The following is a 22,501-nucleotide window of genomic DNA, read 5'->3' as shown; positions in this document are numbered from 1 at the left end:
ACGGCAAAACTCGCCGGGGCTTGGCCACAGGAGACGTCCCGGTGCTGGGACCGGGCGGGCCGGGCACTAAAGCCCCTTTGTTTTCACCCACCCAGTGACCCCGCATGGAAGAACGGGCGGATTGTCTTTCAAACGGAGCCGATGTGGAGCTTGAATGTCCCTTGCCACCTTGGCTATAAATCATCCTGCATGTGATAAGGTAATTACCTTCTCCTTGAAACTATTCATAGGAAAACCTATAAAGCGCCTGGCTTGTAAACACAACAATAAAGAGGCAGGACAATAAAACCTTGGCTGGGGTGGGGAAGGTGCTGCCTTTTGCCGGCCCCGAGCACCTCGTGCTTCACCAGTCCCTGGCCGAGGACGGAGCCTGCGTCCGCCCCCGCTGCTCTCGTTGACGGCGAGCAGGTGGCACAAGGCGTGCACAGCCCATGCTGCTCTGCCAGGCACCAAAAACGAGCGTCTGACACTAAAGGGACACATAAAATCATCACTGACCTTGGTATCAGGCAGGAGAGCCCATCCCGGCTCTGCTCCAGCACCCTCAGGACTGCACCCAGGTACAACCAACAGCAGCAGAAATAGCCCAGGGGGCTGGGGCCAAGCACAGCTGACCCCCATGACTGATCCCGGTGCCCACCCAGCGGCTTTTTAGCTGCTGCCCACAAAAATTAGGCCTGAAACTCCACAGCTGCCCCCTCCATCCTCCTATAACCTGTGACTCCCCAGCAATGCCCACGTGCCAGCAGGAGAGGTGATGCAGCTGTGGGCTGCTCCTGCCTGCTGGACCTGACGGGAAGCAGGGGCGATGACGTTTGTCTCATCTTCGGAAGATGCTGGATGGAGTTAGTTCCACCAGCCAGAGCGAAAACCAGCTCCCGCCTCTCTGTTCTCCCCTGTGCACACACAGAGTTTTTAACCCAGAGGGTCAGCTAAGGGTGTCCAGAAGCTGGGAAAAGGATCTTTCTACAGGAGGATGACAGGCTGGCATCAATGCAAGACCCATCTTACGTCCCCTTCACAGTCAGGAGGTTTGTAATGAGCACGTGGGGGTGAGACCACAAAACCCAGACTCTCTACCCAAACCAGCATCAGTCTTTATTGTTGTAACGTGGTGATGGGTCACGTCGATGGCTCTGCGAGCAGCCCTGGGGAAAACAGCTACAGAAGAGAGCAGCTAACGGTGTGCACAACCAGCCAGCAACACCCGGCCCATACCTGATTCAGCTCCTTCACAGATGAACTCTATCTGACATTCAGACACGCTGCCTTATTCTCGTCTGGTCTTGAGGGAGATAGTAACCAAATGTTGAGGAACAGGCTCAGCTGAAACCTTTCTGCTTTAGCATCCAGTAAAGAGTTGGGCTCTTCGCTAAACGGATAGCTCACACGCAGAAAACTGCTTATGCCACCTTCAGCCAAGGCTACCCAGAAACTACTTTTGCTCCCAAAGATAAAAGATATTCTTATCTTTCTGTCTGAGAAAAGCTGCAGGTTCCCCAATATGGGTTGAAATACTGGATGTGGTTATTCAGAAAGCTTCAAACGCCGAGCAGGCAGGCTCCTGCGGGCAGGCTGCTAGCGTGCTCAGCAGGGACACTCGCTGCTTTTTCATCCAGCCACTCCAGCTCTCTGTTTGCCTCTATTGCTCGCTTAGTGCTGCTCAGAGCCCAAGTCCATGTTTCCTCAAAAGCCCTTAGGTGTTTCAGGAGCCAAGTGAGACTTCAAAGAAGTTTTTATAGCCCCAACTGGCCCCACACATCCAGCAAAAGACTCCATTACTCTGAAGGGGTTTCGGATACTCACACTACTTGAGCCCCACTGAAACCAGCGGCGAGGATGGAAAAACAAAGCAGACAAATTTTGTATCCCAAAGAGCTTTTATGACAGCCAGGGCTTGCACTGAGCTCTGTTCAAACATCCACCCAGAGGTTAGGACAGCAGGCACTTAACTCTCAAAGTGCCCCGCAAACCGGCTCATTCCTGGAGGCATTGATCTGTCCCCAGCAACATCAGAGAGCTCAGTCCTCCACCGGCACAGTGAGCACACAGCAAACAGAGAGTAAGTAACATCATCGTGAAGGAAGGGGAAGGGGACACAACTTCAGAAATAGAAACAAACCCCCATGGGGTTTAGAACACGACTGCCCCTCTCACAGAAAGGCAACGAAGGCCCGTGGGGAGCACTGCTTGGAGTCAAGATTCCAGCCTCAGAGGTCCCGCTTTGGATTTTCTGGCTCACACAGCACAGTACCATCCACCTGGAACTGAGGAATGTCGAGTTTTTGGAAGACAGGATGAGTGAAGGCTGCAGGCCAGGTGTAAGACACCAGGAACACAGATGGGTAAAGGCAAAGCATGTTTGCTCTAAGCTATTATTCAAATATTGGCATATTTGGGTTTATTGCAGGAACACAAGAGTGACAACATTTGCAGTGCTCAGAAAAACACAATTCTTCCAGACCCCTCCTTTACAAACATGATTTTGAATACAGCAGCAATTGTAACAAAATGCTTTTAGATAAGCTGAGAGAAGAGGCTGTTTTTATAAAACATACAAAGAAGGAAAAGGCATTTGTTTTCCACAAGGTAACACTGTAACAGTTAAGTGTGCAAACAAAACCAAGTGACAACAACATAACAGTTTACTAAACACAAAAATAAAAAATAAAATAAGTTCTGCAGATCTTTTCATCAGGCATCATGAGTGATTTTTACTAAGTTTGAAATAAGTTGTTTAATACTGTCGTGGTATAACCCCAGCCAGCAACTAAGCACCACGCAGCCACTCACTCACTCCCCCACCACCCAGTGGGATGGGGGAGAAAATGGGGAAGAGAAGTAAAACTCATGGGTTGAGATAAGAACGCTTTAATAGGATAGAAAAGAAGAAACTAATAATGATAATGATAACACTAATAAAATGACAGCAGTAATAATAAAAGGATTGGAATATACAAATGACGCACAGTGCAATTGCTCACCACCTGCCAATCGACGCCCAATTAATCCCCGAGCGGCAATCCCCCACCCCCACTCTCCCCAGTTTATATACTAGACGTGATGTCACACGGTATGGAATACCCTGTTGGCCACTTTGGGTCAGCTGCCCTGGCTGTGTCCTGTGCCAACTTCTTGTGCCCCTCCAGCTTTCTCACTGGCTGGGCATGAGAAGCTGAAAAATCCTTGACTTAGTATAAACATTACTTAGCAACAACTGAAAACAGTGTGTTATCAACATTCTTTTCATACTGAACTCAAAACATAGCACTGTACCAGCTACTAGGAAGACAATTAACTCTATCCCAGCTGAAACCAGGACAAATACCAACAACAAGAAACTTTTCTTTTGGATGCCCCATGTAAATGAAAGCAGTGTTTCTTCTCTGGGTCCAGTCAGTAGTGTAAGTCATTGGTCACTGAAACAGGTGCTCCTTTCTAAGCCTCTGTTAATTCAGTGGCATTGGCATGGTTTGTCAAGACATCTTCTAGATAAGCAGACACTCTTACCCTAGCTTTGCCTTCCAGCTGTTTCTCTATCCCACCGAGATGTTCGATAGCTCCTTTTAATACTCTCTCCCTCTCGTACAAGTCTGTGTGCATTCCTGCTTCATTTTCTTCAACTCCCGATTTCAGATATTGCAACACATAGGATTTGATTGCATCCCCATTTTCTGTTATGGTTTCCCAAATGACTGGCAAGTCTGTGCTCCTTGCCAGACTTAACAAATGAAGCAGAGCCTGGCAGATCTGTGTCCTGAGGCTGGCACTGTACTTGAATTCCAGAAAGTCCTCGGTGTCTTCACTCTTCTGCAAGGCTATCACCAAGGCACTCCAGATTTGGCAGAACTGCTCAGTGGAGCCATAGCATTCTCTCTTGCTAGGGATGGAGAGGGCCATGGCTGATTTGATTCGGACTTTAAAATTCTTGCAGGACTTCACTACTGAGGAAAGTGCACTATATGCTTGCGTGGTCCAAGGAGCCTCTCCTGAAAAAAAACCAAAATCAAAAAACCCACCTTTTCAATCAGTGAAAATATACAAAACTGTAAATGTATCTCCTAAATATTTAATGGGCTTACATTACTGTATTTATTCCAGTCTAAATGAGAGAATCAGGGGTTATGAAATGAAAAATTAGTTTAAAAAGTTAATCTTCTGAAGTTTTGCAAGAGGAAAAGTGACATTTTGCATCTATTCACAGCTATAATCCCATCCTCACACTCTTTTCTAACACGACAGATCCAACCAAATACAGCACAGTTATGCCTGTATCAGCATTCGCAAGGTCTGAGCCTATTTCACCGGCAAGAGCCCTGGGAAAGCTGACAGCAAGATTCAGCTCAGTTTGCTTTCTCCCCACTTCCTCAATACATTTGTAATGGAGACCTTCTTACCAAAACCACAACCCGCTGTACAAATCCAAAGCCAGTGGGACAAGTTACTCACCGAGTGGCAAGGCAGGGTTCTTAAATACATTCCCCAGTGCGTAACAAGCATTCCAGCGCACTTTCATAGTGGCCTCACTCTGAACAGTAGAAATAAGGGCCTGAAGAGATTCCTCAATGGCTTCCCTAAACCTGGGGTTCGCTATGTGATATGGTTGAAGGAAATGAAGCACATTCCCAAGGGCCCGGACTGCATTACTCTTTACCTGGAACACACATACACAAAAGAAACATTCTGGCTTTCAGCTTATAGGCAAAGCTTCTGTCAAGCCTGCTACGAAATCACGCTCAGACCCAACAAGAAGCCCATCTGGAATCAGACTTATGGTGTCTTATCAGATGGTAACTTCCTAAATGCCACCAGAAAGATCATTCCCTGCAAATGGTCACGCTGAAAAAACAAAACAACCCAGAGCAAAACAAAAAACAAACAAAACAAAAAAACAAACCACAAAACAAAACCAAAAAAACCCCAAACAGAACCTGCACTGTGGAAAAGCGCAATCAAGTGCCCTGCAGGTCAAACAACATCGGAAACCTCCAAACACCAGCCCTCAAGAGAGGATGCTGAGCTGCAGGTCCCTGTCCGTTGGGGCAAAACGCCCCAAAGTAACTGGTGCCTTTTTTTCCTTTTTTTTTTTTTAATTAAAAACGCAAGAATTAACTACAGTATGATAACTCCACCCTCTTTTCCCCTCAGTCATACCTTGTCTCTGTCCTTGGATGCTTCAGTCGCAGACCGTAACATTTTCAACAGGAGGAGATCCGAAAATTCCTCTTGAAAACTTTGTCCCATTGTTTCCCTAGGAGAAGAATCACACTGTGAAAGGCTAGCTCAGATGATCCAACCCCAAAGATGGGATACTATCCTTTATAAAGGCGTATGAACAACCTTCACTCTTTAGAAGCTAATATGTAAGGCAGGCCTTACTACATGTGACCACTATGTTTATTAATTTAAAACCCAACTATCAATGCAAGAAAGCTGGTTAGCAATGCATTAAGTCTGTAATAAAAAACAGAGGGCAATGAATTGCTCAGAGGCAATTCTGTAGCAGGAATATATGATAACTATTTCTCTTGTTAAAAATGTAACAGTAGGTTAGACTTCCTTAAGTCTTTGGCTTGTGGAAGTGTTAAATATTTATTAATTTTACTTCTGGGTTATGTTAAAAGTAAAGTAACCAGGGAACATGCAATTACACAACCCAACATACAAGAAATACAAAACTGAAAAGTAAACCCGGAATATACTTCAGAAGTAATGATTAGAAAGACCTAAACCCAAGCAGTTTAGTAGAACTCAACCCCCGATGGATACGGGATACTTATAATACAGTGTCATACACTGGTAGACACACAGGCTGAAGAGTGGTTAAAAAGAAGCATCCAAGCCAAATTTTGGCTTTTTTGATACTAAGTAGATCAGTACCCTCTGTCTGATGCTACGGGAATATGGGCAGAAAGAGGAGTTCCACAGGCCAAGGCGTGCTTACGTACATGTTGATGATCAGAGTGTCTGTAAGATTGCCCAGGGACCAAGCTGCTTTGGCACGGACGTTCGGAGACTTGTCATGGAGGGAATTCAGAATGGCATTTGCTGTGTCTGCCACAAACATCACATCCTATTAAAGTAAAAACTGCTGCAAAGTTAGAAAGTTTTAAAAACTCAGGTGATTTCCTTAGTAACATATACATTCTGTCCTTTCTAGGGAAAATGATACCTGCACAGGGGCCAGCTCTATTCATATACTCTACTTTTTGTAGGTGACAACTTTTAACCTGTTTGTGCTCCCTGTTCAGCTTTTTTTGATCTTTAATTAACAGTCTAAGCCTGCATGCTGACCAAGTTCACCACTCTCTTGGGTAGCTGTTGCTGAAAGGTTTCAATGTATTACTTAATTGCATTGGTGCTTTAGTTACTTTGGATCTTAACATAATTATCTGGCCTGCCAATCTTATACTCATCAAATCCCCCTCTTAGGAAAGTAATTGCTTCTCCAAACCCCCTCTTGCGCTGCCTGTCTAATCTTCTCTTCTATGGCACACTACATTTCATTTTCATCCCCTTGCCTATGGTAAAGGATTTTCGTTCCAAATATTTTGGAATCAAATCTCAATGTCAGCTACTGCTTAATATTTTTATTACAATCACTCATTTAAGGCCACATCACAAAAAACTACAGAGTCTTCCAGCTCAGCCAAGCTAAGATCAATTTTTTTGTGGAAACAAAACAGCATTTTTCTCTAAATAAGCTTTACTTCTTAGTTTTAAGCAAAACTGAAGCCTTCACGTTAAAAACATGTTAAACTCTACAGAGCACTGTACAGCTGTTCCCTTCTTCCCAGCTCTACCTCATCTCTTGCAGCTCCTTTGTTCCAACCTAGCCTTTCCCACTTCTGTCTCTGAGAGCCTGGGGAAGATCCTGACCTCCCTCCTTTTGCTCTCACTTATGAGGCACTCTGGCTTCTGCTTCATCTCACTTAAAACTGCACTGGTTCTGTTCACCACACAAGGCAAGAGCAGGTCTGCAGACAGTAAGGAAAAGCTATATACACACTACAGACCAAAAGCAAGAAGGAAGGCCAATTCATTCCAAAAGAACTCATGTCCCACATCTTATGGTTCATCAAACCCATTATAAAATGGCTTAAAATAAGAAAAATAGGCCAGTTCTGACCTGCCGAAGGCAAGAGAAGAGGATGTAGACTCCAAGCGCACGTGCGGCAGCCGCTTTTACCAGTGGGTTCTCACTGTGGTTCAGGCCAAGAAGCAAAGTGACGCACAGTATCTGCTGGTCATTCTGCAACAATAAGCAGTCATAGCAACAGAGAGAAACCGAAAAGATCTCAGTCCCACAAAGACAGACAACTGACAAATACTCTGAGAGAGCCTAATATGTGGAACCTATAAAAGCTACCATTCAGAGCATATCCTTTTATTTAAGTAAATTGACTGGCATTTCGGGGTGCCACACAGGAAACCGGAATGCTTCCAGCAAACATGATCTTGTTGCTGTTAGATAAGACCACAAAGGAAACCAAAATATTAACTATCATCCAAATGCAGAAGGCATGGCCCATCAGAGGTAAACCAGACTGGATCAGTTGCTTTTTCCTGACTTACTTCACTCTTTCCCCTTCATTAACGAGGACAAACAGGCAGATTAAGTTCATCCTGGGCAGATTGTCAGTTTACCAACCCATGACAAAGATCTTTGTTTCATCAGAGCAAAGGGTCAGAGTGGGCACTGACTTGACCCCACATGGCCACAGGGACAAGAGAGTGTATGGGATCAAAGTACAGAGTGATAAAGTACATGCTGTACTTGGAGAAACCAGACGGAGAATTCCAGAGATACTGCTGTACTAGCAATTCCTGGGCAAATGAGATCTGGCAGACTACTCCCCATCAAGAAGGGCACAGTGACATAAAAGGAGCTGCACAATGCAGTGGTGACACACTGCCAAGGCTTTCATGTTCAAAAGCATATTTCATGTTGCAAAAGGAGAGTAAGGCCAACACATTTGTTTGCTTCTGCCAGGGCAATCACCACAGTTCAGTGTTTTAAAAGCCAGCCAAAAGAAAAAACATGCATGCAAATTCGTGAACGACGTCAGTTCATAGTTGTTAGCTCAGCTGTCTCTTCAAAGACTTAACCAGCAAAATAACAGCCCTTCACCCCTCCCTCATGCAAGGAGATTCTTGCCCTCCATCTCCCATCCATCATCACCAAGGCTGAGTATTCATGGCAGGGCCAAACAGCTTCTGTGACCCACAGTTTAATTGTTTTGACAGACTAATTACTCCCAACATTGCCTTTTCCAGTCTTCAATAGTGACAACTTGTTCAGAATGTTAAGAAAAATCCTGGTTCCTCTAACCTCTCCTTACAAGTTTTAAAAGGCTTTACACTACTGTAATCTGGTAGACAAGAACAAATCATCAACAGGTAAAAATGCCATGCTTAAAGGAGTGCTCTCTCACCTGCAGACTGCTGAAAGCTTCTGGCAAGATAGAAGACAGGGCATCACAGGCGCTTGTCTGAAGAGTCGCATGTGGAGAGTTCTGAAGAGTGCCAGGTAAAGGGCCATTTAGCATCATAGTCCAGAAAGTTACAGCCTACAAAAGAAGCAGCCAGGTTTACCTACTTAAACTCAGCAATTATGCCTAAGTTCTATAATAGATTGTCTTTTCCTATGATCATCTTTAAGACACACTTACAGCAGGTAGCATAATCACAGGTGAAAGTGACTGCAACTGTTTGGAAGCCTAAAATACTTAGCATTCAGAAACATTTTAAAGACATTTTAGTACTGCTATCAAGTACTTATTCACCAAGTTCTGTTTGTTTCCTTCTCAAGGCCACGTTCACTCAGATTAGATTGCATTAGGTAGAGTAATGATTCCATTCTTGAATCCACACAGCTGGGTATTTTCATTTGCCTGACAATTTACATTCGTATCAAGTAACAGGAACCTGGTGCTACTGGACACATTTCCTATCTTGTAGGGTCACTGGTAATGGGCTCAAAACTTGGCATATGCCAAAGAAATTTTTAAACTTGCCTTCTGTTCACAGAAGCAAGACTTAAACAGGCCCACTCTACTGCTAGAATGCCAGTTCCTCAGCTTCCGCAAACTTATACAACAAACAGCCTCAAACAATGGATTTTTCTGAAACCACATATATTATGGTTCTAGCCACTCTCTCCGCACTTGCGAGCAGCCAGAACATATAGGCTGGCTCTCATAACAATGCAAATTCACCAAAACTCTAAAAGTGTATGTCTAGGTTTTATGCAGCAGTAATGACACATGCAAAATTGGCGCTGTTCTTCCAGCTTTCTGAACTTAGAGCAGGCAGGAAGATGAGGGATGAGAAAAGGCAGAGAGGCATTGTAAAGGGGTCATGTAAAAAGGGGAAAAAAAAACCCACCAAAACCGAACACACCTGCCTACAGACAAAAGCAAATGCCAAAACAATGCAGGAAGTCTACAAAAATTGTACATATCAGCACCTATAAAGCCACAGGGTACCGAGTCCCTTTCTGCTTTCCTGCAGTTGATTTATCTGTATCCATGCCAGTGACTTTGCAGAGTTCAATAAAGGAAGCTTAGTGAAATGGAATCTCAGACGGAGCCCAAACACTTACCATGCTGACAGGTACTCTCTGATCAGGGGCAACGGCTGAATCGGGTTTGTACTGCTGTAGTACCCCTGTGCCCAGCTCCTCCAGAAGCTGCAAGGAAATAAAAAGCAACTAGGTCTTTATCAGGCATGACTCAAGTACCATGGAACTATAGCAACCTTTACCTAGGACTATACTTACTTACCCAGGGAACAAAAATAAAAGATTCAGTATTGTTTTGGACTCTATTCTGTCCCTGCTAGATTAGAAATTAGAGGAAATGCCTTTCTTACATAAAGTCTCCAGCTAGAACAGCGCAACAAATTGCCATGCAAAGAGGACATCTCCCTGAGCTTTCCTTTGGGTGACAGACTACAGTTCCTGCATCAGCTGATGCTAAATCAGGGAAGAGCCAGTGTTATAGTCCTTGCATATCCCAAGCTTCCTGGTGACTCAGGAGAGCAACAAAATTCTGCTAAGATTTCAAGACTGGAAGCAGAAGGTGCATTTCTCAAAGTGTCAGTCTACTGCATTTCCCAAAGAGCTCCTTTACGGTGTGCTACATCACACACACACATAGATGCTATGAATATTCATCACTACCCAGCTGTATTTGCAAAGCACACTAATAGATAAAATTGACTTTGTAAAACAATGTTGATGTTTCCCCATGCTCTTACTTTGGCTCCATGAAGCTGAATGGATGGATCCATTTCTTCCATGCATCTGCAAGCCACTTCTCCAAGTTCTAGGAAATAGCTCTGAGCCATAGGGAAATAACCTTTTACAAGAAGAGCCAACACCTAAACACAAAGAGATTCCATTCAGCATTTTTTCCTTCTATTAAACCAAAATACCCCAAATACAGACAGAGAGGATGTTAATGGGCTAATTAACACTGGGTCCCTATACTAAACTTGATGTAACAGATACCCCTTGCAGCACAACTTCTAGAATACTACAGCTAATTAAAAACCTCCCTATTCCACTATCTTGTTCAAAAAAGGGCCACAAAAGCACTATCAGGTAGCAACACGATGAATTATTTACTGTGAGGTCTCCTGCAGCTAAAAAACTAAGCGAGAGTGCCTATAAGAGCAACACATTCTGTATCTCCTGTAATACTGCTGCTGCATTCCGTGAAGCTGGATTTAACAAATATTCATTGTTCCAGAAAAAGAGTGAGACTCCTTCGGATGCACATTACAAAATCTTACTATTTTCTGTGGTTACATGAAGAAAAACAAGGCCAATTCTCAACATTCACAGGTACTCCTTTAGTTATACCAGCATCACTCCATAGCTCCTTGCAGACTGTTCTTTGACTGCAAGGTTCTTCCCCACAGTTTTCTAGCAAAACTTTAAATTCTGTATGGAGGAGTTTGCATGGGGAAGACTCACAGCCTTCACCAGATGCCAGTACACACAACCAAGTAATATTTAAAAATAACGAAGGTAACAAAAATCACAGGCAGATGACCTTGCTGCAACAGGTTTACTATGGGACAGTTATGCTGTGGCCACAGGTGCGGAATCAAAATGTTACTGCTCTTTCAGTCACAGCAGCTCAGACATCCTGCAGTAGCAAATGCGTTGGCCTAAATCTCAGTGAAAGAGCCAGGAGCAAAGGCAGCCCACAACTGAGGCTTGGCTGACATGAGGCTATTTGATATTGTACCAAGCTGTTCATTTTACAAGCTAACTGTTCATCCCCACCTGTAAGGATTCTAGTCGAAGGGGACACGGTTCGTAAACACTGGAAAAGGATGGAAAGTTAGCATCGCTGTCAGAATAGGAATCCTCTCTGGGCAGAACGATGATGGAAACACAGAGACGGAGAAGCCAGCATGGTTCAGAAGACGTACATCCTGCTGGATTATCTGGAGGCTCCCCTTCTGAGGAGAGTGCTTTTCTCCACTGCTCAGAAGAATTAAAACGGTGAGGGGTTGCGCTACCACTATTATTTAGCCCTGAAGAACTGGGCTGTTGCAAAAGTAACTGCACCTCTGGTAAAGGTGCTTGGACAGATACTATAGCCCCTAATAATGTGAGGCTAGAAACTCGAACATTGACATCTGCAAGAAAGAACAGGGTGGGGGAAGACAAAGCTAATCCGTTAGCATCTCACTGACACATCAGCATGCTTCTTCAGCAGTTTTCAAAGAAGACAGATCATAACATATAATTTGACTGCAATACATATGTTTATGTATTCATGAAGCACAGGGGTGGGGAGGGGGGGCGAATCCACAACTATCTTGTAATAACCGATGCTGAATTACGATGTAACACATACAAAGAGGCTCCAGCCAAACAGAATGCAAACCTTTATGACAAATGTATGGCTTTATCTGGTTCCAAACTCTTGTCAGCAACCCAGGTTTTAAACGGCTGTAAGGTACATTTGAAACCAAATTTGCAAGGCACTGAAACACATAAAAAAACATACATGGAGTGGTGGTTAAAATGTCAGCCTGGCCTCCAAAAGATTTGTTTTTACATTTGCAATTTAGGTCATTTAGACAGCTAATTATCAGAGGGCACCTGAAAACAAATGCCCCAATTATCTGCTCCAAAACTTGGCTCCTAAGAACAAGTATTTAACTACTGTGACCTGGCATAAAGACCAAGGAATTTCAATTGCCCATGGAAAGCTTTTTTTGCCAATTTGGATTCCAGTTTTAAAGCCAGTGTTGAGTCTTCAGAATCATTTCATAGGTTCATTCAGCTCCAAAAAGACTACACGAAAGAAATACAGGAACAAGAGAATTTTGCTGAAGAGAAAAGAAGCCCTAGGACTCTGTAGGAAGACTCAGTCAGTGAAGCCTTGTGAGATGACAACAGTCTATTTCCCATCACCACCTTTGTCCTCAACAGCTACAACAATTTCTGTCCAATCTTTAAGACTTAATCTAGAGACCAATTATCATCTCTTGGGCAGCATTTGAAACATTTACAGTACAGTTACCTTGACTATTTGTGTCAGTGTTTGAGAAGAGGATTCTGCCACCAGGGCTAGCAGCAGGCAGCGGTGCAGCTCCCGGATGCTAGAAGCAATAGTTACAGAGAAGGGAGTAAAAGCTCTCTTGTGATCATTAGCGTCTTCAGCAACAGAAAGAAACTGCTTAGAACCTTCCAGGATGGCTGAGAGAACTTGAAGAGCACAGGCACGGGTCTGAAATGATAAAATATTTCTGTTACCCACTTTTAACACCTCCTTCGAGCTGATGGCAAATTTTAAAATTTATGAAAGTCTCTTTCTCCAGCAAGAGAAAATTCAACTCCAACTATCTTTTCTCATAACTTTAAGCAGTATACAACCAACCCTTTGTTTCCTTAACCAATATATCCTCTTTTATTTCTTGCGGTACAGTGACCAAGCAACACAGACACAGTAGCCAAAGTACTTACTGAAGATTACTATGCTTAAGATTACTATGGGAAAAATATAATGCTTTTTCTACTCAGAACTGCCTCACCTTTGGAGAAGGGTCCTTTAAAGCAATAGTCATCAAGGACACTGACTGAGGGCTGCCAATACCAGGTGCATCAGGAACAAATGCTGACCAGTAGCCATAAAGAACTCTTTTTTCTATTGATTTTATAGCAGAGAGGAAACAGGCTAGAGCCCCTTGACGAACATTGGCTTGATAAGATCTTAAAAAACAAACAAAAAGATTAATGAAATAGCAGCAGTGAAAATTAATGAACTTAACCTCTTTCACTTACTAGCAGCTAGCTGTGACACGAAATTTTTTAGACTAAGAACAGGAAGAGAAAGAACAAATTTACTTTCAAACCAATACGAGTTACTGCCTTCCAATTTTCTTGTATCACCACATAAATCAAAAGGGAAAGTGATTTCCTCAACAGTTTTGATTAAGAACAAAGTGTTAGGATCCTGTGGAAGTGTAAGAGTCTGCACACATGTAAAATTTGTGCCCTATCTACAGGAACAAAAGGTATGCTTTAACATGATACACAAGCTTAAATTCTTATGAACAGTACACTCCTCTACCATGTTTTATGTTTACATGAACAACAATCACCTCATTTTGCTCTGTATTCCACCTTCAGCATCAGAATATTCCGACTCACTGCTGCTGATTCTTTTCCAACTATTATAATGTGAAGACAAGTGATCCTTTCCAGCAGGCACATGTGCAATATCTGATGCACGAGTATGAGGATCTGAACAAGGATTGTTCTGCACATCTCCCAAGTGTAATTTCAGCATGTCTGCTCCAAGGACTGATTCATTTCCTGCATCACCCAAACCTTCTTTTCCTTCTTCCCCAAACTCTCCCTTCTTCTGTTTCCCTTTGGACTTCTTTCTTCGGTTCTGTTCGACAAAAAATGATTTTTTTTTTTTTTTTAATCTTTTGAAATAATATCTAGAAAGATGTCCAAACATTTTGCAGTTGTAAATCTAAGGGGAAAAGGTCTCATCTGAAAATAAAACTAATTCTAATCCAGAATAAAAGCAGAGTTTAATGTAATAAATCATGCCCTTTGTATAGTACATCAACATCAAATTATACAAGTTTCTAAATGAGTTTTTAGATGAGATTTAGTTTAACCAAGAGTTATCACAGCTATTTTGCATCTTCAGATGCAACAGTACTGCACGTAAGTGCAATTATATGTATGTGCAATACTGTACATACAGAAACAATCACTTCTTTAGTATCTGAGTTTGCAAACTCTGCTCATTAGTAGCAACAGTAACATCAGTGTAATACCTTAGCATAAGCAAGCAGTTTATATCCGAATAGCCTCAAAAATTAAGCTTTGGCCTTTTCATCAGTAAAGCACAAGATTTCCAAGAAAACTTCTACTTAAAAATCATATTTCACACAAAAGTGATTAAAGAAGAGGAACAGTAAATACTTCTGTAGTTCCTTTAGATTTACAGTAGGTTATTTAACATCTAAAAAGAAACAAGTCAACATGACTACACAACTTTATTCTCTCTAATGTCTTTCAGATAATCGGTAATCCATAATGTTTACAGGGTTAAAAAATAACCTGTAGAAGGATTAAGCAGAACAGATGGGGGAGTGGGGGGGGGAAATCAGTCTCTAGATGAACTTGACTTCCCTAAGAAAGAGTCAAACAATTGCACAAGCATTAGGAGAGAAAACGTAACTTATAAAATAAAAAGCTTTGGCTAGTCTGCATGCACCAATCCCATGCCTGCAGGCCAAGAATTCTTGGCTATAGATGAATAACTGATGCACACAGCTTAACTCAGGAAAACCAATCTCTGCAGAGCCATTTGTTCTCGTCATCTGAGTTTACAAAGCAATTTTACTCAGTGCAGAGATTTATAATCAATACCTTTAAAGCAAAGAATGTGAAATGTATCACACGGTCAGAGCAAAAAGAGCCGGTCAGCCACTAATATCATGTCAGGTAACATGCAACAGCAACAAACATGTGCACAATGAGCATGCAGTAGAATCAGTACAATTTCAACTTACCCCCGACTGCTTAAAGGTGGCCGGTTCTGATTGTTCCTGTTTGACGGGTGACCTTTTATCATACTGAGGTAATGGAGCCGGGTACAAGGCTGTGGGCATTTCTATGCTCAATCCTGGCAGTCCATGAAACATGCATTTCTAGAAAGTAACAGAAACGTTAGCATTCTTTCCCTTTTTGATGCACAAAGATTTACTGTATATTTACTCAGGTGTTCATCAATTTTCAGTTGGGCTTATGATCCTTCCCCCAGGTCTTGCCTCTCCCCATACTATGTAACAGCTCTGCAACATCTGAAATTCAACTACAACTAGGATTTTAAGTAGGTCCAAAAAAACAAGCCTCCCATCTTTCTCTCACATTCTTTTGTGGGAAGTGCAGTTAAGATGCTGTGAGAGAAACTCAATGTCTTTTTCTTTATATCTCACACTACATCTACCCCCACGCTCAGGCTTCTCTGCTCCCTCTTTCTCATCTTCTCCTACCGTCTCACACTTAACAAGCATCTGGAACATGCACCTTGCAGTGTCTGCCTCTTTCTCAAGGTGGATTTAAGTATTTACCTTTAATACTGCAAGAAGAGATCCAATTTGGTCATTTTGCATTAGTTTCATCTTCCCACCATTGAGAAGTGACTGGATACCTTTCAGTGCATTTTGCAGTAACTGAAAACCAAAACACAGAATTACTTGCTTCTCCTTCCCAAAACCCTGAAGGTTCGCATCTTTCAAGTGACCTTCTAGGCAATTACGGTATTGCTCAACATGATTACTGGGACAGTTACTTATGTTTATTAAAAAAAAAAAAAAAATTAGACTATTTAAGCAAAATCTCAGTTGACAGTATTCCAAATTTCATATATTGCAAATTCCAATATTCCAGCAGCACAATTTCCTGATTAGAGTATTCTAGGCAATTAGACTCACACTTACCATGCAAAAAGTGATGTCATCTACATCAGAGGTTTTTGAAGACTGCAGAACACTTAGAAAAGTTTGAAAACAGACACTTCTGTAGGACTCATCTAAGTATGGCTGTCCAGGCACACTAGAATTAAAGCAGGAGACAAATGGTTGGATTACAGTCTGTCCCACAGCTTTATAAAGTTACACAAACTTGGATCCAAGCCCTCTGCTAGACTGAAGAGCACAGCTTCAGATAGATGGATGGCTCTTTGAAAGGGATCAGCTCTACCACTATAAGGAACAAAAGGAAACCTGCACAAAGAGCTAGTACAATCATAGTGTGCCTTACACCTACTCTGCTTCTGTGGCCACCTTCTCAATTACAACGACTCTCCAAGCACAGCTTAATAAGCCATCATGCTTATAAATGCTTTTTAGGCAAAATCTGGCATTGAAAAGGGCCTAGAATGACTTTTGCCATTTCCCTAGTTTCCATGAAGTCTTGGCAACATTAATGTGCTGAAACATTTTAATATCTACTTGACTCACTGCATGAAGAGAGAGGGCAACTGCATCACTTCATCTTTGCTACCTTAAGTACCATTTGGTGTCTGAGAACCGTCTGGCTCTGTCTTTCTCATTCCCTGCCATCATGTATTTATACACATTGGTAAGATCCTCACTGAGCCTTCTCTTCTCCAGGCTAAACAATCCCAACTCACCACATAGAAAAATCATCATGAGCCAAACTGACAGATGTTGTATTTATTTACATGAAGTCTGAAGAACTACTTAATCTATAAATGCTGAAATTCCAAGCTTTTGTGTTTGGGTTTTTTGTTTGTTTGTTTTTTATAAAAAACAAGCCATCTGTTCAGGGGAACTATTAACCAAAAAACTCTTTGCAGCAAGTCCAAATATCTATTGCTTTTATTAATTGCTTGCTTGCCCACAGTCTGGGTCAAAATTCTTCCCAAATAGCAGCTAATGAAGATTTGATGTTGCTGTGGCATCAGCTAATGAAGATTTGATGTTGCTGTGGCATCAGCTAATGAAGATTTGATGTTGCTGTGGCATCAGCTAATGAAGATTTGATGTTGCTGTGGCATCAGCTAATGAAGATTTGATGTTGCTGTGGCATCAGCTAATGAAGATTTGATGTTGCTGTGGCATCAGCTAATGAAGATTTGATGTTGCTGTGGCATCAGCTAATGAAGATTTGATGTTGCTGTGGCATCAGCTAATGAAGATTTGATGTTGCTGTGGCATCAGCTAATGAAGATTTGATGTTGCTGTGGCATCAGCATATTTACACGTGGAATGGAAAAATGCATGAATTGCAAAATAACTGACAATCACTCTAAAAACTTGTAGCTGACCATTTCTTATACAAAATTAACCCAAAGAATCACTGCAGGGACCAGACAGCACAACACTTTTTCTTTTCTTCCCTAAACTAACCTCTGTAACATTATTTCTGGAAGACAGAGTTTACAGTTTTATCCACAGATGAAACAATATCTTGGAGCGCTAAAGTTTGACATTTCAAATGCATGCATATACACCTTACTGGTCCTGAATTTGCTGTTCCTAGCACAAACAGAGCAGACCACCTGTCCATGCTGTCAGATGTACATCTTCTAAAGCATCCACTCCACCATCTGAAGAGGCTTGTACGCACCTGAGACACAGGTTTGCCATGCTGCGTACTGCTGCCCTCCTGAGTTCCACGTCTGGCTGAGCAGAATCACTGAACTGCACCAAGAGCCCAGTCTTGCCCAGCAAATCCGGGAGATACTAAAATAAACCACCAAAAGTCATTAGGGGTCAGTGCTCTTCCCTCAGCCTCCGGGTTCCTCTGTTTGGTAGCTAAACATATCTATGCTACAAAAAAAAATTTGTCAGCTGCAATTTCAGATTCCATAGACAAGATTATGTTTATAAAAAAATGACATGAAAATATTAATTTCCAAAGTTCTCCTACTTTGTATTAAGAAAGCATCGAGCGTGAGCATAGTTCAGACTGATTCCCAGTTTGTGCTTTCTTCCCAGATATAAAGCTAGGTTAGTAACAACGGCTGTACCAAACTGCTACAGTTACACAGGCTACAAACCCACACAAGCTGGCAGCTCCAAAACTGCTAGCATCACCACTCCGTGCTTCAGCCCGACAGCAGAAACCGCTCTGCAAGCTGCCAAGAGCTGGTGACAGCAGGAGAATTCAACATATCAAACACTATCAGTCACACTGCAGCAACAAGGAGCTTCGTACAAACCTCAGGACTGACACCTGATAGTCTCCACTTTGAAATAGCTTTGAGCCCACCGCACACTAAAGATCTGATCTGGTTACAGGATAAATTTCAGGATCCTCAATGGAGCCTGCTGAGCCCTGCGTTCTTCCTGCCTGATACACAGGCATACCAGGGTGGTTAGTCTGCAGACTAAGTCTGGTGCCCTTCTTTAATAGCGTGCCTTTGGCTCAAGCCAGTTCCTACAGCTGCAGCCTGCAGGTATAGAGGTATTTGGCATGGGAAGAGCATTGTTATCTCTTGATTATTGGTATACACACCTATCACAGCTGAAACTCGACTTTTCCATAAATATCAGTCACTATTTAAATAGGATCTAATCTTAGCATGGAAGGTAAGGCAATTTGAGAATATGATACCTTTTTATTCTTTCTTTGGGTGGGGGGGCAGGGAGAGAAAGCAGAAACAGCAAAAGGGTACAAATATTTTTGTGGTTACTTTCTCTCAGCTTGTAAACTCACTTTCTGACATTTAGGTCCATTATTGTAAACAAGAGCTGCTAAGGCTTGCAGAATTTCAACATGTGTCCAAGAGCTGCACTGCTTAAGAGCGGAGATGCAGTAGGAGAGAAGAAAATTCAAGGTCTGTTCATCGACCATCACCTGTTGTAACAGAAAAGGACTGTGGTCAAGAAAACATCATCATGTACTGCTGGAGTCAAGATATGCAGATATATTGGTTACAGACTCGGGTGATCTGGCTGTTAAAATTGCACACTGTCACAGAATCAGCTGACACTTAAGAAATGGATAAATCAACACAGGTGTCCTATAACCAGGAGTATTTCCGATGGCATATCACTTCTGACCGAGAGCCGTTCTTACATGAAGAACCATGCTAGAGCCACAGATCAGAACCTCAGCTAAGAATAAATAAGCAATACAGTGAAAATCTGAGAAACTCTGCATGAAGGTTGGCTCCATAGCCCCGTAAAAAGACAGAAGGCCTCCCCAGCTTAGTGGGGGACCAGGGACCCAGCACACAGGGAAAAGAGGGACAAGGCCAAACTTTTCATACCTGAAACCTGTTAAGCAAGTGATGGATAAGCTGACAAACTTTGCTGACAAGATGTTCCTGATCAAGGTGAACCAGCTGACAGGCCTGGGCAAGCAGAGCACAAACATCCTGGAAGAGAAAGCCTCAGTTTATTATTTAAAGACTACAAAGCTAGGGTGGAAACCACACCATCAGCTAAGACTTTGATCACACAACCAAATCTCTGTGTGGATACCAGTAACATCAATACAATGCACACCGATAATGTAACGAAACTAATGAAACTCCAACTAGTGAGCTTCCCCCTCAGCTATCTACAGGCCTTCATCCCGATGCAGGGATACGCTGACACAGATTCAAATTGCAGGAGTGCTACTCAAACAGTACCGCTTAAACACTGGAGCAAAATCAAAGCCAATAATAAAGGCAAAATTGAAAAAATGAGGTTAGGTCAAGGAACAGAAGGAGGAAAAAAGGAGCACTGTCCAAAAAAATCAATTAATTCCAAAGTGCAAAGTAAGCCTACTCTGGAAATAAAATGAAGACAAATTGGTAAGTCAGCACTGTTTACAGCGCAATAATGAAGTACAGTGTGTTCCCAATGAAGCAGCATCAACATTGCAAAACGACAGCATTCAGCTTTCAAGGGCTCACTTTAGGACTTAAAATTTTCAATTGTTTGACCAGTAGACTGTGAAAATTGCCAAGTCCCCGTGCCTACAGTCCCACCCACTGGCGTCACCCACCACCTCCACCAGCGCTCACAGGCCACGCGTGCCAACCCGGCAGGGTTTCAGCACACGGCAGCAGAGCTCACGAGTCGCCCAAAAAAGCGGGGAAGGGAACCGGGGATGGGCGAAGGCAGGAGAGAGAGAACGTGGTTGTGGGGAGGAGAGCGGAAGATGTGCAGGAAAACCCACGGCCTTTGGCGAGCTGGCCCGTGGGGTGCTGTGGGGTGCCGTGGGGTGGTGCGTGGGCTGCTCCGTGGAGGCACGGGGTGAGATGGCTGCGGCCGCCTCCACGCGAGCCCGCGCACACCCGTGGGCCTGCGCACCCACCTTTGAGGGGCGCGCACGCGCGTGCCCCCCGCACCAGCACCCACGCAGGTGGGCGAGAGCCTCGCCGAAGCGTGCGCTCACACTAGGGCGGGGCGCGCGCACCCGCGTGACGTGTACCCTCCCGTGACGTGCACCCTCCCGTGACGTGCACCCCCACGTGTGAGCGCTTTCTCTTCCCCCCCCCCCCGCCCCGAGCGTGCACGTCCCCGCGGGTGTGTGACCGCTAGTGCGGGCGGCGGGACCACCCGGCGTGTCCCCGTCCCGGTCCCGGTCCCGGTTCCCCGGTACCTGAGGGCTGGGCCCGGCCGCCGGCGCCGGCCCGCAGCTCTCCGAGATGAGCTGGTCGAAAAGCAGGTGGAGCTCGGTCCGGCGGCCGCCGTCGGGCCGCTCGGCGCCAGGCTGAGGCCTCAGGGCTCCCAGCCGCGCTAGGTAACGGCGGAAAGAACCGCACGGCTCCGGCTCCTCCACCGCCACGGCCGCCATCTTCCGCCTTCCCGGCAGCGGCGCTATGGCAACGGAGAGCACTTCCGGGGCGGGGGGCGGCTACGGGGGCCGGGCGGGGCGGGGGCCGCCGGAGGGAGCGGAGCGGGGGGGTCCCGGCCAGGGTTTTCCCCAGGGCCCCGGTATTCTCCTCGAAGGAGGGTGGGAATAAGTGAAGGGAGAGCCCCGGGGGTGGCGGCAGGCTGGGGGTCGGGGCAGGGGCGCAGCTGCGGGCCGGGGGGGGGCGTCCAGCAGGCACAGGGCCCGCCGCCGTGACACGCAGGCAGCCGTGACACGGTCACGACTGTGCCACGCTCACGGCCGTGACACCCTCACAGCTGTGACACCCTCGCAGCCGTGCCACGCTCACAACCATGCAACACTCGCAGCCATGACTGTGACACCCTCACAGCCGTGACACCCTCACAGCCATGACACGCTCACAGTCATGACACACTCGCAGCCGTGACACACTCACAGCCATGACATGCTCGCAGCCCTGACACCCTCACAGCCGTGACACCCTCACAGCCCTGACACCCTCACAGTCATGACACACTTGCAGCCATGACACACTCACAGCCATGACACACTCACAGCCATGACACCCTCACAGCCGTGACACACTTGCAGCCATGACACACTTGCAGCCCTGACACCCTCACAGCCCTGACACCCTCACAGTCATGACACACTCACAGCCATGACACACTCACAGCCGTGACACACTTGCAGCCATGACACACTTGCAGCCATGACACACTTGCAGCCCTGACACCCTCACAGCCCTGACACCCTCACAGTCATGACACACTCACAGCCGTGACACACTCGCAGCCGTGACACACTTGCAGCCGTGACACACTTGCAGCCATGACACCCTCACAGCCCTGATACCCTCACAGTCATGACACGCTCGCAGCCATGACACACTCGCAGCCATGACACGCTCGCAGCCATGACACACTCGTAGCCATGACATGCTCGCAGCCCTGACACCCTCACAGCCGTGACACACTTGCAGCCATGCCATGCTCACAACTGTGCAACGCTTGCAGCCCTGCCACACTTGCAGCCGTGGCACGCTCACAGCTGTAACACGCAGCCGTGACATGCTCGCAGCCGTGACACACTCACAGCCATGATGTGCTCACAGCCATGATGTGCTCACAGCTGTGACACACTCGCAGCGATAACGTGCTTGCAGCCGTGACACACTTGCAGCCATGACACACTTGCAGCCGTGACATAGAGCCATGACACGCTTGCAGCCCTGCCACCCTCATAGCCATGACATGCTCACAACCATGACACACTCGCAGCCGTGCCACCCTCACAGCCCTGCCACACTCAGGACACTTAGCCCAGGAAGGAAGGAGAATTCATGACCGCAGGGCGGCGGGAGAAGCACGAACGCCTTCCCTCGGGGAAGCGACTGTGGCCCCGGGTCTCACCGCCTCCCCACCCGAGACCAGGTCCCGCGGGGCTCCGGGTGGTTCTGGACACATCCCCGGGCGGGAGCGGTGCCGGTGGCTGGGGAGGGCCGCGGTAGGTGGCACTGCCCGTCCGTGTTTGTGACCGCAACGCCCGGAGCCATCCCAGCTGCAGCCTGAGGGTCCCCGGCCCCGGGCAGAAGCCCTAGGCCTGGCCTTGTTGCACGGCCATGTGCCGTGCTTCCCCGGGGGAGCA

General features: G+C 45.2%; 1 protein-coding gene across 1 annotated transcript; it reads right to left on the bottom strand.

Moving 5' to 3' along the window:
• Positions 1–2,384: 2,384 nt before the first annotated feature.
• On the bottom strand, positions 2,385–20,837 carry HEATR6 (HEAT repeat containing 6). The gene is made up of 20 exons (XM_069790922.1): positions 20,621–20,837; positions 19,296–19,403; positions 18,740–18,880; positions 17,648–17,763; positions 15,994–16,108; positions 15,625–15,726; positions 15,064–15,201; positions 13,630–13,922; positions 13,060–13,237; positions 12,549–12,755; positions 11,907–12,006; positions 11,297–11,655; positions 10,261–10,383; positions 9,605–9,691; positions 8,436–8,570; positions 7,130–7,252; positions 5,949–6,073; positions 5,155–5,251; positions 4,450–4,654; positions 2,385–3,989 (listed from the first exon to the last, which is right to left on the bottom strand). Exons 1-20 carry the CDS (start codon positions 20,813–20,815, stop codon positions 3,439–3,441), a joined length of 3,498 nt encoding a protein of 1,165 aa, XP_069647023.1. The 5' UTR covers positions 20,816–20,837; the 3' UTR covers positions 2,385–3,438.
• Between the last annotated feature and the right edge of the window lie 1,664 nt (positions 20,838–22,501).

Source organism: Haliaeetus albicilla, chromosome 9 (genome assembly GCF_947461875.1).
Source record: "Haliaeetus albicilla chromosome 9, bHalAlb1.1, whole genome shotgun sequence".
NCBI lineage: Eukaryota > Metazoa > Chordata > Aves > Accipitriformes > Accipitridae > Haliaeetus > Haliaeetus albicilla.
The sequence above is the reverse complement of the archived record's forward strand: the minus strand, read 5'-3'. Positions and strand labels throughout refer to the sequence as shown.